At 39.4% G+C, this 13953-nt stretch overlaps 3 protein-coding genes across 3 annotated transcripts; 2 read left to right on the top strand and 1 right to left on the bottom strand.

Annotated features, from left to right (window-relative positions):
• Window positions 1-522: 522 nt before the first annotated feature.
• Window positions 523-3375, top strand: LOC128227147 (uncharacterized). Its single transcript, XM_052937393.1, has 2 exons — window positions 523-698; window positions 2152-3375. The coding sequence occupies exons 1-2, from the start codon at window positions 608-610 to the stop codon at window positions 3354-3356; spliced, it is 1296 nt and encodes a 431-aa protein (XP_052793353.1). The 5' UTR covers window positions 523-607; the 3' UTR covers window positions 3357-3375.
• A 137-nt stretch (window positions 3376-3512) lies between these two features.
• LOC128227148 (uncharacterized) lies at window positions 3513-5517 on the bottom strand. The gene has a single exon (XM_052937395.1). It carries the CDS (start codon window positions 5365-5367, stop codon window positions 4213-4215), a length of 1155 nt encoding a protein of 384 aa, XP_052793355.1. The 5' UTR covers window positions 5368-5517; the 3' UTR covers window positions 3513-4212.
• Window positions 5518-6132: 615 nt separating this feature from the next.
• On the top strand, window positions 6133-10145 carry LOC128227149 (uncharacterized). Its single transcript, XM_052937396.1, has 2 exons — window positions 6133-6910; window positions 9219-10145. Exons 1-2 carry the CDS (start codon window positions 6289-6291, stop codon window positions 9410-9412), a joined length of 816 nt encoding a protein of 271 aa, XP_052793356.1. The 5' UTR covers window positions 6133-6288; the 3' UTR covers window positions 9413-10145.
• The last annotated feature ends 3808 nt before the right edge of the window (window positions 10146-13953 follow it).

The raw sequence follows: 13953 nt of genomic DNA, 5'->3' as shown, positions 1-13953 counted from the left end.
GACAGGCACATATTACATTATTGTTTAACTTCTAAGGCAAAGCGGCGTAGTCGAGCGCAATGTCTTACTACAGCTCTTGTTTGTCTTCTTTAAGTTTGACTTTTCATTAAAAGGCACATATTACATCATATAATGTATTCATTCATGTTATACGACAGCTCTTGTTTAACTTGGTAACTTTAGGCCAGGTATGTATTAATTAAAAAAACACATTTATATAGGCTAATAACTTTTTATCTGTACCACACTCATATGCTTGTTTTTATCGTTGATATGCATTAATTTAAAATAAATAAATACTTGGTCTCAACATAATTTATATTGTGCGCATTTTAAAGTCAAATCTCAACTTGCTAACATCAAAAGTTATTAAAAGCCGTACATATGTTCTACACCAACAATCTTTTATAGAATAAATTGATTAAAAACTTAAATTGAGATTCCAAAGAAAAAATATTCTATAGGAAAAGTTGAGCATGACTAATTGCGTTTTAACAAATACTCCTGACAATACTTATTAAGGCGAGTGTCAAGTGTTAACCTGTGCGGTACTGTCTTACAGGTACCAGGTGAACCGTGGAGGTCGCATGAGGAAAACTCACGAACAATGTGTGTGACAATAGACATGAGGAAAATAGTAGTGTTCAACATTGTCTTCATAGCATTCATTACATTCGGAATGTGTTTGTACTTGTTTGGTATGTGCAATTTTCCTGGTTTCGTATGTAGCTATTTTCAATAAATACAGCTCTGTGCATAGCTAGTGCCAGATAACGGCGATAAGAGCATTTACAAAATTATCACTGGTCGAAACAAAGTCAAAAAGATGTTCTTTTAGTGCATTCAACTGAAATAGATCATTAAATGCATTCACATGCATACATGAAAGGGGCTTGTTATGGTATCATAACATTCATGATATGCGGTATGACTAAAATACGAAAATAGGCTTTTTTCGCGAAAATAGCTTTTTTGACTAACATACGAAAATAAGAATATTTTCGCGAAAATCAGATTTTGATATAAATCTGAAAATATGGTTAGTTTTGGCGGGAATAACATTTTTGACATAAATGTAGATAGTTTGGGGCTAAAATAAAGTTATTTTCGCGAAAATAAGATTTTGGTGAAAATCTTGTAATTTTTGGCGAAAATAACATTTTTGACAAAGTGTAGTTAGTTTTTGGCTAAATTAAAGTTATTTTCGCGAAAATAAGATTTTGGTAAAAATCTGGTAAGTTTTGACGAAAATAACATTTTTGACAAACATGTAGTTAGTTTTTGGATAAAATTATTTTCGCGAATATAAGATTTTGATAAAAATAGGAAAATATACCTACTTCTGTTGTCGTAAATGACAATTTTTAATCCAAAATATTAAAATATTTTTATTTGGTCTACATATCACATATGACAGGTGCATTAGTGTTTCGAAATATTGTGTTTTTAAGAAATTTGAACAATGATAATTGAAAGTATTTTAACATGTTTCTGTTGATCAAACCTTCATCCGAAATGTGCAACATAAAACGGTTATCATGACACACTTGTTTGTCATTAAGCGGATTAAGTTGATGACAATGACCCATAATTATAGAACGTTATTGCTACTGAAGCAGGTACTCGATAAAACTAAAGGGAACAGTCAAAGATATGTCCTACATGGGTAGCTGGTCACTATTATATATTTGCATAACATACTCTCTTTTTTTCAATGTCGCTGTTGTATATCAAAAAACAACAACAAATAAATCATCAATTAAAAAAAAATATATTATATTCAAATCCAGTCAAACGCACTGAGGCATAGTCATAATATGCACTTTACTTAACATGGGACCAATAACAAATTCCACTCCCCGACTATACGCATTATATTGTTCTGTATATTAACAACAACATAACTTGTTGTCAGGCCCTTCGTCGACATTTTAAGAGATGTGCGACAACAAAATATGCTAAAGTCCGATGTTGTAGAGGGGTTTGGGGGCGTGCTACCCGTATTTTTTTTTAATTTTACTAATATCACTTTTTTAAAGACTAACTGTCTATCTGGAATGGTGTTCAATCAGAAAGCTGAAACTGTCGCGGTTTGCATCTAGCCATCACAATCCAAAGAAGAACACATTTAGTCTTTCTCATTTCTTTCAGTTGACAGCAAGCAGATCAAGATTAAAGTTGCCGGCGAAGAAGCAATGACCAATGGACAGCGATTGAAATGTACGGACATCCCGAAGCGGGTAAAAGTGGGGGTTGGGACAGGGGCCGTGATGGATCCTGGTACCTGGGCGAATGGCAGCCCCGCCCGCCCACACGCGCCTATGGACCAGATCGTTCCAATGGAGGCGGGGTTTGAGCCCGATGTCTCAACAGACTTCCCCTCCGCAGATGTACGAGCGACCACGATACCACGCACTATGCACCAGATGTGGATATGTGAGGAGGAGGCTTGCGGTGCCGATGCTGTTAAAGGAAAGGGGATTGTCGTTCCAAAGCAATTCAAACAGCCTGTCATTTCATTTTTTAAACACCATAAAGATTGGACGTATTACTTTTGGGGGCATGCAAACGGGAGAAGTTTTATTAAACACAATTTCTCAATACTGTTACCCGTGTTCGATAGTTACGTAGAGAATGTACTGAGAAGCGAGATGCTGCGATACACCGTGTTATATGTGTTCGGCGGGGTTTATTCTGACCTTGATATTACATTTCTGAGGCCGTTAGACCGGGTGACGGCAAGATACACGTGTATCTTGGTACCGGAGCCGTTTGAGCACCCTGTGTTCACTAGCGGCCAGCCCTACCGGCTAAACAACAATTTGATCTTTTGCCGGTCCCGCCACCCGTTCCTCAAGCTCCTCATTGACAATCTCGCCCGGGCCAGACTGCTTGTGCACACGCTCGATATCTCCGGCCCGGGATTTGTTACAATGTTCTACACTTTGTACACCAACATATCCGGCGACGAAATATTTCATGCGGACATAAAGCGTGATACAAACGATACATCCCCGTATTTCTATAAAGGAATACAACCAGAGAATGAGGAGGATGGTATTTACATCGCTAACACTCAATATTTCGTGCTTCCAGTACCGAACATCGGCGCGGCCCGGTGCGTGCAGGAGAGGTTCCGGTCCCGCCTGGTGGAACGCATGTGTACGTACCTGCGGACAAGACGACGCGCCCGAAACCAGTACACGTTCACGACGCATGATTGGACCAACTCTTATGTTCGACCTGACCAGTTCCGTGAAACTATCACCTTAAATTTCACCATAGAGACCTTCCTTTCAGTAGATAGAATATCAAAAAGGAGTTTTCAGTCAGCTTTGCAGTCCACTTTGAACTGAGCTTATATTGATGTTTGTTTGAAATTTATTCAAGACTGAAGAATATATAGACATTTAAAACGAACTTGGTCAAGTATGTTCTGTTAATACATGTGGATGGTATTGCAATTGTAGATCATCAGTACATACTTCACACAGAGAGCAAACAAACCACCCTACGAATGTCGAGGGTTTCTCGACTTTTATTATCATGTTTCTGCATAGAATAATTTAAACATTTGTTTAAAACTTAAGAATATAATATTACAGTGTAGTACATATACTGTTTATCATGTTTCGATTTTTTATACATTTGTTAACAAATTCAAGAATATATTATTACAGTGTAGTACATTTGCTGTTTATCATGTTTCGATTATTTTATATATACACTTGTTCAAGAATTTACTGAATAAGTATTTGGTACAGGCTACATATTATTAAGAGATACAATGAAATCAAAAACGGGTATTTAAGTTTTTGCGATCACGGTATAAGCGGACCATGTCAGAAACTATTTAAAACCGCTTAAAGTTGACGAACAACACACAACATGTAATTAAGTTGTAAGTTCGTGAAAACTACGACAATTTAATGGCATATCGAAATGGTCCACTCTCCATGTTCACGAAAAACACAAATAAATCTGAGATCAGTACTGAAGGAAACTCGATCCATATTAAGTAGTTTGTACTGTAGAAAACTAATATCCCTTTTTACGTAGTTTGTAATGTAAGAAACTCATATCCATTTTACGTTGGTTTTACTGTAGATAAATAATATCTGTATGAGACTAGTACTTGTAGAAAACTGATTATATGGACAACACAACCCAAAACTAAAACATCTCTTGACAAGTTGTTTCGTGTTACTGTATTCAAGGCTTAGCAATGGATGCTCGTAGCCTTGACATCTTTATCACAGACTTCTGAACAATCCTCGACGTTTGTGTGAGAGTGACACCACCCTGGATACACCTAAAGTCGCTGGGCCCCGCGTCGATGGCCTGTGTGTCAGCCTCAGCCTCCCTCAGCGCTTCTGCCAAGCCTCCCACACTCAGCGTGGTTCTACCACCAGTGGCAAGATTAGTTTTGGTAGGAAGCTGCGACAGCGCTGCAAGTTTGGCATCAATCTCCGCCCTTTGCTTGGATTCTGGAGTTTCCCCCACCTTCCACTTGTGCTTTGGTTTTGCGGTTTTATAGTGTGTTTGTACGTCACTGAAGTCCATTCTGGTCATCTTCATGGCAGCCTTAGACGCCATGGCCGTCTTCAATTCCTTCTTTCCCTTTTGTAGCTGTTGAGTGGTCACACCCTGTTGTTGCCATTTTGTTTGCAGAAACATAGAAAGCTCCATCTCATTTATTGGCTCGCCATCTTCAATCCTCTTCTCGATTAGCGCCTCAGTCTCATTGGCCAAATTTGTAAGCGACATTTCTTCCGTTGCCCCATATATGATCACGTTTACAAGAGACTTTGCGTGGTCCAAAGGCACGTACTGGCCGCCTGTCATGTGCGCCACAGACAGATAGAAGTCCTTATATGCGCATATGCTCGGTTCACATCCGGCGATGTATACGCTCACCCCCTTAGTGGCGAGCTGGCGGCAAATCTCCATCGGGTCCAGACCATCCGGACATCCGTCCGGTAACTTATCACCATAGGTGCCTAGTCCGTGTGGTGGTGCATCTGTTATAAACACGCACACCTTTGTCGCCTTCTCCCGCCAACTGAGGTAAAGTACTGCCTGCAAGGCATCAGCTACAGCTTCAGGTACGTCGCCGCCTCCAGCTGCCGTCGCCATTTGGAGCCAATTCTTCATTTCCCCAGGTATGGTAGTAAAGTCGTGCGTCTGTGTCACAAAGGTAGGCTCGCATAGCGGATGGTCCCTGTACTCCACTAAAGCCATATGGAGGTCGCAACCCAACGAAACGAGCGCGTTGATAATGCCAATGACGTTGTCGCGGGCCTCAGTGATGTAGGGGTCCATGCTGGACGTGCAGTCAATGGCGAACACCAGGTCAAGTTCACCCATCTTGCCAGTCGTTGATCACGGAACACACTGCAATCTTCAGTCAAATGGCTAGTTCGCCTGGCACTTAATTCACTTCCTGGTTCCAATGATTTTCACTCAACCCTAACCATTTGCAGAGGGTTACGAATAAATGTTTATTAATGTATATGTTATGCAATTTATGTCAACATATCGAAAATAGGAATGCGATGAAATAATATGCATACATGCATTGCGTCAATGTTTGTATTATTATTATCTACCTAACCTATTTAATCAATGTTAAAGGTACTCGCTCATGTTTTTTTGTGAAATGCGCTCTTTTGAATATCAAAATAAAAGTAGACAAACCGTAAGGAGTGTTAAAACGATAAAAAAGCTGAAACTCTTAGCAAATGTTGATATTTGCTCAAATACCGTCTTTGAAGACCACAATTTTCATTAATTAGCGTTAACAACGTTGATATTCACTTTATTAATGTATTTCTATGACGTTGAAATATCTACCACTATAGTAAAAGTGCTTGGAGGCTTTTTGGTTTTGGCGTCGGTTGTTATAAAAAAATCCGACTTTACCGGCATGGGTTCGCACCCCACTAATACTTGTTTTTTTTGTATACTATTATTGTACTATTATTGTATTTTATCTACAATTTCGATATCATAGAGAAACATGATAAAATGAGTGTTTTCTGATGCATTACCTGGAAAATTATGTTTTGGTCCAAAACATGAGGCAATACCTTTTAATATTAAACGTGTTTCTTTCCCTTTCAGCTTTACTCATATAACTGCATTACAGTATTCAGATGAAGTATTGATCGACAGTGTGTGTTGTGTTGGCTACTGAATTTATTGATTGACAACTTATGTACTTGGTTGTAAGCACACAGTATTAGTGCGTTAATGTTAGCAGTGTTTGTGTGTAAAAATGTTTAAACAATGGTAGATATTGATGGTGGCAGTTTAACTTTAAAATGCAGCATGAACGATACTTCGAACGTTACAACCGCTAGTACAGAAGCAGAGTGTCCGGTTGTGGAGCCGGACTGTGCTGAGTGGACGGACGTGGATACGGGATCCATCTTCGCCACCTATCTCCGAACCAGCGGCTGTCTGCTGTACGGACAGCTGCAGCAGCACGGCCACCAACAGGATGGACTTACCACATTTCGGCTGAGTGAATCCCCCTTTCTATGTGCACATCACAGCGACGAAAGGACCAGTAATTGTCTGAAGTACGCAATATTGCCAGAAAACAATAATGAACCTCTGGATTATTCACGGACTAACAATAAATTGGTAAGAATAAGAAAAATACACAGCTTGAAAAACGGAACTGTAAATCTATCAAATTGCAGTTTGACAAGAAAATCGGTTACTTCCGCCATTAATTTGACTCGAGCTACCAACAGCAGGCCCGAGAAGGACAATTGTAGGAAAAGGGCTTCAGCAACGCTCAGCACACAACGGCTGCTCGACTGCCTGATAGCTGAGACCCTGGATACACCAAAGGGGAAGGACCCAAGCTCCATCATAGCCACTTACATCTCAAAGTTCAAGGGTAGGTCTTTATCAAGCTGTTACCTTGCCAATATCAACATGCATATAAATTATCTAAAGCCATTATGAATTAAAAAATACATGCCACATGTGACTGTAAAACAAATTAATTAGGGAAGAGAAGTCAGGCGTACGCACGAACACACACGCACCCACGCACGAAAATACACACGAACGCCCGCAGACATACGCACGTAGAAAACACACACGCACGCACGAAAACACATACACGAATGCACATACAGACGACCCCCCCAGTTATGAAGATATAAACATGGATTCTTTCTTAAGATATGGATTTAGTTTGTACGAAGACATAATTATCGAAAAAATGGGAATGTGATGCATGTTTATATTTTCAACTTATTTTAACTCTCGTTTTGTCAAGAAACAATTATGTTATGCTAGACATTTGATTATTCATGAGTGTGAAATATGAGACTTAAAATCTGTAGTGGAGTTCTTAATGTTCAATTTCTAAGGAGACCAATTTTAAAGTTTGCGTAACGTACACAGCGTTGTCAAGAGGATCTTTTTATGTTATATGAAAACGCATCCACTGGCGCACGAATTTTAGTAAATTCTTGAAATGTTTGTTTCAAAATACTGCATTCATCTTTACGGAGGAATCTCAGAAGAAATATTATGTTTCAGTGAAAACATTAAAAATGAGTAAAGTAAATAGCAAAGACCCCATGGGATATAACAATGCAACAAACGGTGCACTTTCTATTTAAAAACTCATTCCATGTAATATGGGAGATAATTTTGCAAAAATGGGCCAAATAGTTCTTATCCTTGCACATTTTACGGTTTCACATTGTTAGCTATTATTATTCTAATTTTCATTGAATTCCATTCGGTTGTTTCCAATTAAGTCTGTTGATAAACTTTGTTAAAGAAAATAAATGTACAAGTGGAAGTTACTTTGCAATTTAGTACCCAGTAGTTAAACATCATATATTGTGCATGACTCCACACTGTTAGTATCCATATTCAAAGGTTTATTAACATAATTTCAATTTGAAAGTTATTTTTGCAAGATTATTGCCATCCATCAATTTTCCAAGTGCCATTCAATTTCGTCAAGAAGTTTCCGACTTCTGCTTCGGACAAAAATTGTTTGAAAAAAATAATGTCAAAAACAGTATAAAGGAGAGACATAACGAACTCTGAAATTATTGAAAATGTCCTGTCAGCCAATACATGCATATGCAAAATGGACCTATTTATTTAAATGCGAAATTAGATTCTTGGGAATTGACTTTTTTGTCTCTCAAATCTAAACGATCAAAGTCAATAAAATAACGCTGTTCAAAATTAACATAACACATTAACCGATTATCAGTAAACAGTATCGTTTGAAGGATCTGAGGTCTACTGCACATTTAACAATGGTTAGACGCTAGTTTAAGATTACTGTTCGCAATAAGAGTTCGAACTGCACGTGTGCACATGTTCTATTCAGTTATACCCGACCTACGCAGTTTACTAACCGTAATGGGATTGGTTTTAAATCATTGAAGTAAACAATTCCATGAATTACATTGTACTGTATACGGAGAAGAGATATGACACATTGTTTCCGTGAAGTTCACAATGTTAATTGGACGAGTTGCGCTCCTTGCCTCGGGACTAAGTCGTCAGCGAAATGTGGTTTGAACAGGTAAACTCACTTAACGAAGGAGTGACTCGTCGTTTTCGCAGAAGAATGTCGAAGTATTGTGATAGCCTTGGTGTCGTCCGTCTTGCATTTCTTAACCTTGACCATAAAGCAAACAAGAGGCCCGCGAGAGCCTATTCTATACCGGCATTAATGTTTTTGTTATGTACTGAACTCACAACTGCACAAGGGAAGCAATCCGTGAACCATATATTTTGCAAAGGGCAAGAACTACTACAATAATACAAACTTTCTGCACAATGCTGTATCCCTTAAAATACTGCAGCATTTCCAGGTCCATAATCCAGTCATGCATTGGCGGACCTGCTCGGTTTAAAAAAAGTAACCGAGCTCTCATGGATATCTAACTACTGTATACGTTTGATTAAGATACAATTGAAATTGAAGACTGTGGCGCGCTCATAAGCAATTGTTTACATGCGCACGAACAATGGACACCGTGTTTGGTCAGTATAAGAGCTAAAACAACAGCAAACGAGCATTGGCGACGCTTTTGTTGTCTTTCTTAGCTTTAATGATTCACTGTTTTCCCTTGAATTTCTTCGAGGGATGTACAACATTGCTTAATAAGGAACATGAGCTGTACATAACAACATTCATTTTAATTCATGTTATTGCTTTGCAGGAATAAAAACAGGGCGAAAATCTCCCGAGAGCCGAGAGTGCTGCAAGGCGGAGCAGAGCCGCGGACAGACCGAGGTAGGGGTTAATGGGTGTCACCTGTCCTTCAATCAAGAAGCCTCCCTGGACCAGCAGGTGGAGCGATATCTGAAACAACTCCTACAGGGCCCGGGAAAGAGCAAACACACCGGAGATTAACACGTGACAGTTTCAGTTCCTATTATGAAGTGAGCAAATGCTGAGATTTAAAGATCGATACATTATGGTTTGAAATGTTCGGTTATAATTGACTGTATCAAATAACATTTTTGTTTATTGAAATGCATCATTAATATGACAAAGTTTAATCCAAGAATGCCATTAATCGCTAACCATCCTAAATGGCTTTAAAGCTGCACTCTCTCAGATCTACCGTTTTACAACTTTTTTTGTCTACGCCAATAGACCCCTATCACTCTGATGCGTGTCAACCAGACCGTCTTTATGGTGAGAGGTTGGCATGTATAGCACAAGGCCATTGCCACCCTGTTGGGGCTCAAACCCACAATCTCTTGGGCGAGAGGCCGACATTATTAAACTGTAGCATCATATGCAATTGAAAGTTTCGACTGAGATAACAGCACTGGCCAAGTTCACCAACAGAAGATGTGCTCAAGGGAACCAGTAAAGCCACCCAGAAAACAGCTCATGATCGCTTAGTTTAAACATATTTTATTTTACATACATTGTATACATCAAACATCAGATTGCAACATTCTGTGTTTCACTATTTTATACTAAAACGGATAAAAATTAAAGCAGAGCTTATAATGTTTTGCTCTGAATAATTTTACCTACAAGTAGTTGAATGCTCACTTAAGACGGTTATTTATGTATGAATATTCGTATTCAATATGTTAACAATATTCAATGATAAAATGAACTAATGCAATGCATCTTGTCATACAAACCACAGGAAACCAAACTTCAGCACCACATGCATTTGTGCAGAAGCCAACTTGTTATAATAAATAACAAGAGCTGTTGTAAGACAGCGCGCTTGACTCTGCTGCTTTGACTTAGAAGTGAATACAATATTGATGTATGTGCCTGTCACGAGCAATAAAAATCAAATTAAAAAGTAAACAGTGACCGTTTCTCTCGGGGCCCAAAACACAATCTCATGAAAGGCCTCTATAAACTCTTTATATATACCAAGTTTGCTCGCAATATGTCAACCCTTACTTAAGTTATTCAATACCAATCATTTTTCTATTGGGCCTCATATGCAATCTCATGAAAGGTCTCTATAACCTCTTCCTATGTACCAAAAAGTTTGGTCACTGGATGCCAAACTTAGCTAGATATTCGATACATAAGGTGACTTTGATGCTGCCCTCCCACCAGCCCGCCTAAACAATGACACAAGTCATTCTTATAACTTGTTTTCCCTTTGTGAAAATCTGGTTAAGAATATGAAATGTGCTTGTCAAAAGAAATCAAAAGAAATTTAAAAACAAGAGCTGTCACAGTATGTGACGAATGCCCCCGAATGTGACATTGACCTATGAACAAGGTCAGTACATGAAAAGTTAAAGATAAAAAGATACATATGGCAAGTTATTTTAAATTGCCTCTGAACATAAAAAAATACCACCCGTACTTGACAACCTACATTCTTATGTCCTTATATTCAGCATTTCATTGTGAATAAACACAAAGTGTATCTTTCACCTTAGAGGTAGGGACATGGGTCTTGCACGTGACACGTCGTCTTGGTATGTCGAACACATGTGGCAAGTAATTTTAAAATCTGTCCATACAAGAAAAAGTTACAGCCCGGACATAACAACCTATACTCTATGTCCTTATATGCAGCATTCCATTGTGAATAAACACTAAGTGTGACCTTGACCTTAGAGGTAGGAACATGGGTCTTGCACCCGACACATCGTCTTGGTAATTCAAACACATGTGCCAAGTTATTTTATAATCTGTCCATACAAGGGAAAGTTACAGCCCGGACACGACAACCTATACTCTATGTCGTTATATGCAGCATTCCATTGTGAATAAACACTAAGTGTGACCTTGACCTAAGAAATAGGGACACGGATCTTGCACGCGACACGTCGTCTTGGTATGCCGAACACATGTGGCAAGTTATTTTAAAATCTGTAAATACAAGGAAAAGTGACAGCCCGGACACGACAATCTATACTCTATGTCATCAAGTGTGCCCTTGACCTTAAGGGTAGGGACACGGTTCTTGCACGCGACACGTCATCTTGGTATGTCGAACACATGTGGCAAGTTATTTTAAAATCTGTCCATACAAGGGAACGTTACAGCCCGGACACGACAACCTATACTCTATGTCCTTATATGCAGCATTCCATTGTGAATAAACACCTAAGTGTGACCTTGACCTTAGAGATAGGGACACGGTTCTTGCACGCGACACGTCATCTTGGTATGCTGAACACATGTGGCAAGTTATTTTAAAATCTGTCCATACAAGGGAAAGTTACAGCCCAGACACGACAATCTATACTCTATGTCCTTATATGCAGCATGCCATTGTGAATAAACACTAAGTGTGACCTTGACCTAAGAGGTAGGGACACGGGTCTTGCACGCGACACATCGTCTTGGTATGCCGAACACATGTGGCAAGTTATTTTAAAATCTGTCAATACAAGGGAAAGTTACAGCCCGGACACGACAACCTATACTCTATGTCCTTAGATGCAGCATTCCATTGTGAATAAACACCTAAGTGTGACCTTGACCTTGGAGGTAAGGACACGGTTCTTGCACGCGACACGTCGTCTTGGTATGCCAAACACATGTGGCAAGTTATTTTAAAATCTGTCCATACAAGGGAAAGTTACAGCCCGGACACGACAACCTATACTCTATGTCCTTATATGCAGCATGCCATTGTGAATAAACACCTAAGTGTGACCTTGACCTTAGAGGTAGGGACACGGTTCTTGCACGCGACACGTCGTCTTGGTATGCCGAACACATGTGCCAAGTTATTTTAAAATCTGTCCATACAAGGAAAAGTGACAGCCCGGACACGACAATCTATACTCTATGTCATTATATGCAGCATTCCATTGTGAATAAACACCTAAGTGTGACCTTGACCTTAAGGGTAGGGACACGGTTCTTGCACGCGACATGTCGTTTGGTATGTCGAACACATGTGGCAAGTTATTTTAAAATCTGTCCATACAAGGGAAAGTTACAGCCCGGACGCGACAATCTATACTCTATGTCCTTATATGCAGCATGCCATTGTGAATAAACACCTAAGTGTGACCTTGACCTTAGAGGTAGGGACACGGTTCTTGCACGCGACACGTCATCTTGGTATGCTGAACACATGTGGCAAGTTATTTTAAAATCTGTCCATACAAGAGAAAGTTACAGCCCGGACACGACAACCTATACTCTATGTCCTTATATGCAGCATGCCATTGGGAATAAACACCTAAGTGTGACCTTGACCTTGGAGGTAAGGACACGGTTCTTGCACGCGACACGTCGTCTTGGTATGCCAAACACATGTGGCAAGTTATTTTAAAATCTGTCCATACAAGGGAAAGTTACAGCCCGGACACGACAACCTATACTCTATGTCCTTATATGCAGCATTCCATTGGGAATAAACACCTAAGTGTGACCTTGACCTTGGAGGTAAGGAAACGGTTCTTGCACGCGACACGTCGTCTTGGTATGCCAAACACATGTGGCAAGTTATTTTAAAATCTGTCAATACAAGGGAAAGTTACAGCCCGGACACAACAACCTATACTCTATGTCCTTATATGCAGCATTCTATTGTGAATAAAAACCTAAGTGTGACCTTGACCTTGGAGGTAGGGACACGGTTCTTGCACGCGACACGTCGTCTTGGTATGCCGAACACATGTGGCTAGTTGTTTTAAAATCTGTCCATACAAGGGAAAGTTACAGCCCGGACACAACAACCTATACTCTATGTCCTTATATGCAGCATTCCATTGTGAATAAACACCTAAGTGTGACCTTGACCTTAGAGGTAGGGACACGGTTCTTGCACGCAACACGTCGTCTTGGTATGCCGAACACATGTGGCAAGTTATTTTAAAATCTGTCCATAATATTCTGAGTTATTGAGTCGGACGGACGGACGGACAGACGGACGGACGGTGCGATTTTAATATTCGGGGGCATAAAAAAGTAAATCAAGGGCCAAAATTGGTATTTAGGGTTTAAATGGAGTTATGTAACCTTATTGTAAGATGGTTGTCATTAATTGTGTGAAGTATTAAGTCAATTGAATGAAGGGTATAGAAGTTATTAATAAATATCCCGACCTGCCCTAAAACTTAGTTCCATAGTCAATCAGGGGCTATAATTTGTATAAAGGATAATATGGAGTTATCTAACCTCATTATGTGATGGCCATGAACAACTGTGTGAAGTATTTATTAAGGCAATTGAATCAAGGGTATTGGACTTTTAGTGAAAATCCTAACTTGCCCTAAAACTTTAACCGGACGCCGACGCTGGGGCGATTAGTAAAGCCCTCCTTATTCTTCAAATAGTCGAGCTAAAAAGCCCTTTTGGCATAAACATATTCACAAATGTAATATAAATTCATAAGTAGATATTGTGGTGAACAAATGCAGAGACATACCTCTAATCACATTTCAGAATGACATATGAAATTAGAAAAACATGCACAGATAAGATTCATTATAAAC

The sequence above is a fragment of the Mya arenaria genome, chromosome 3 (genome assembly GCF_026914265.1).
Source record: "Mya arenaria isolate MELC-2E11 chromosome 3, ASM2691426v1".
Taxonomy (NCBI): Eukaryota; Metazoa; Mollusca; class Bivalvia; order Myida; family Myidae; genus Mya; species Mya arenaria.
This window is presented reverse-complemented; position numbering and strand designations above follow the sequence as displayed.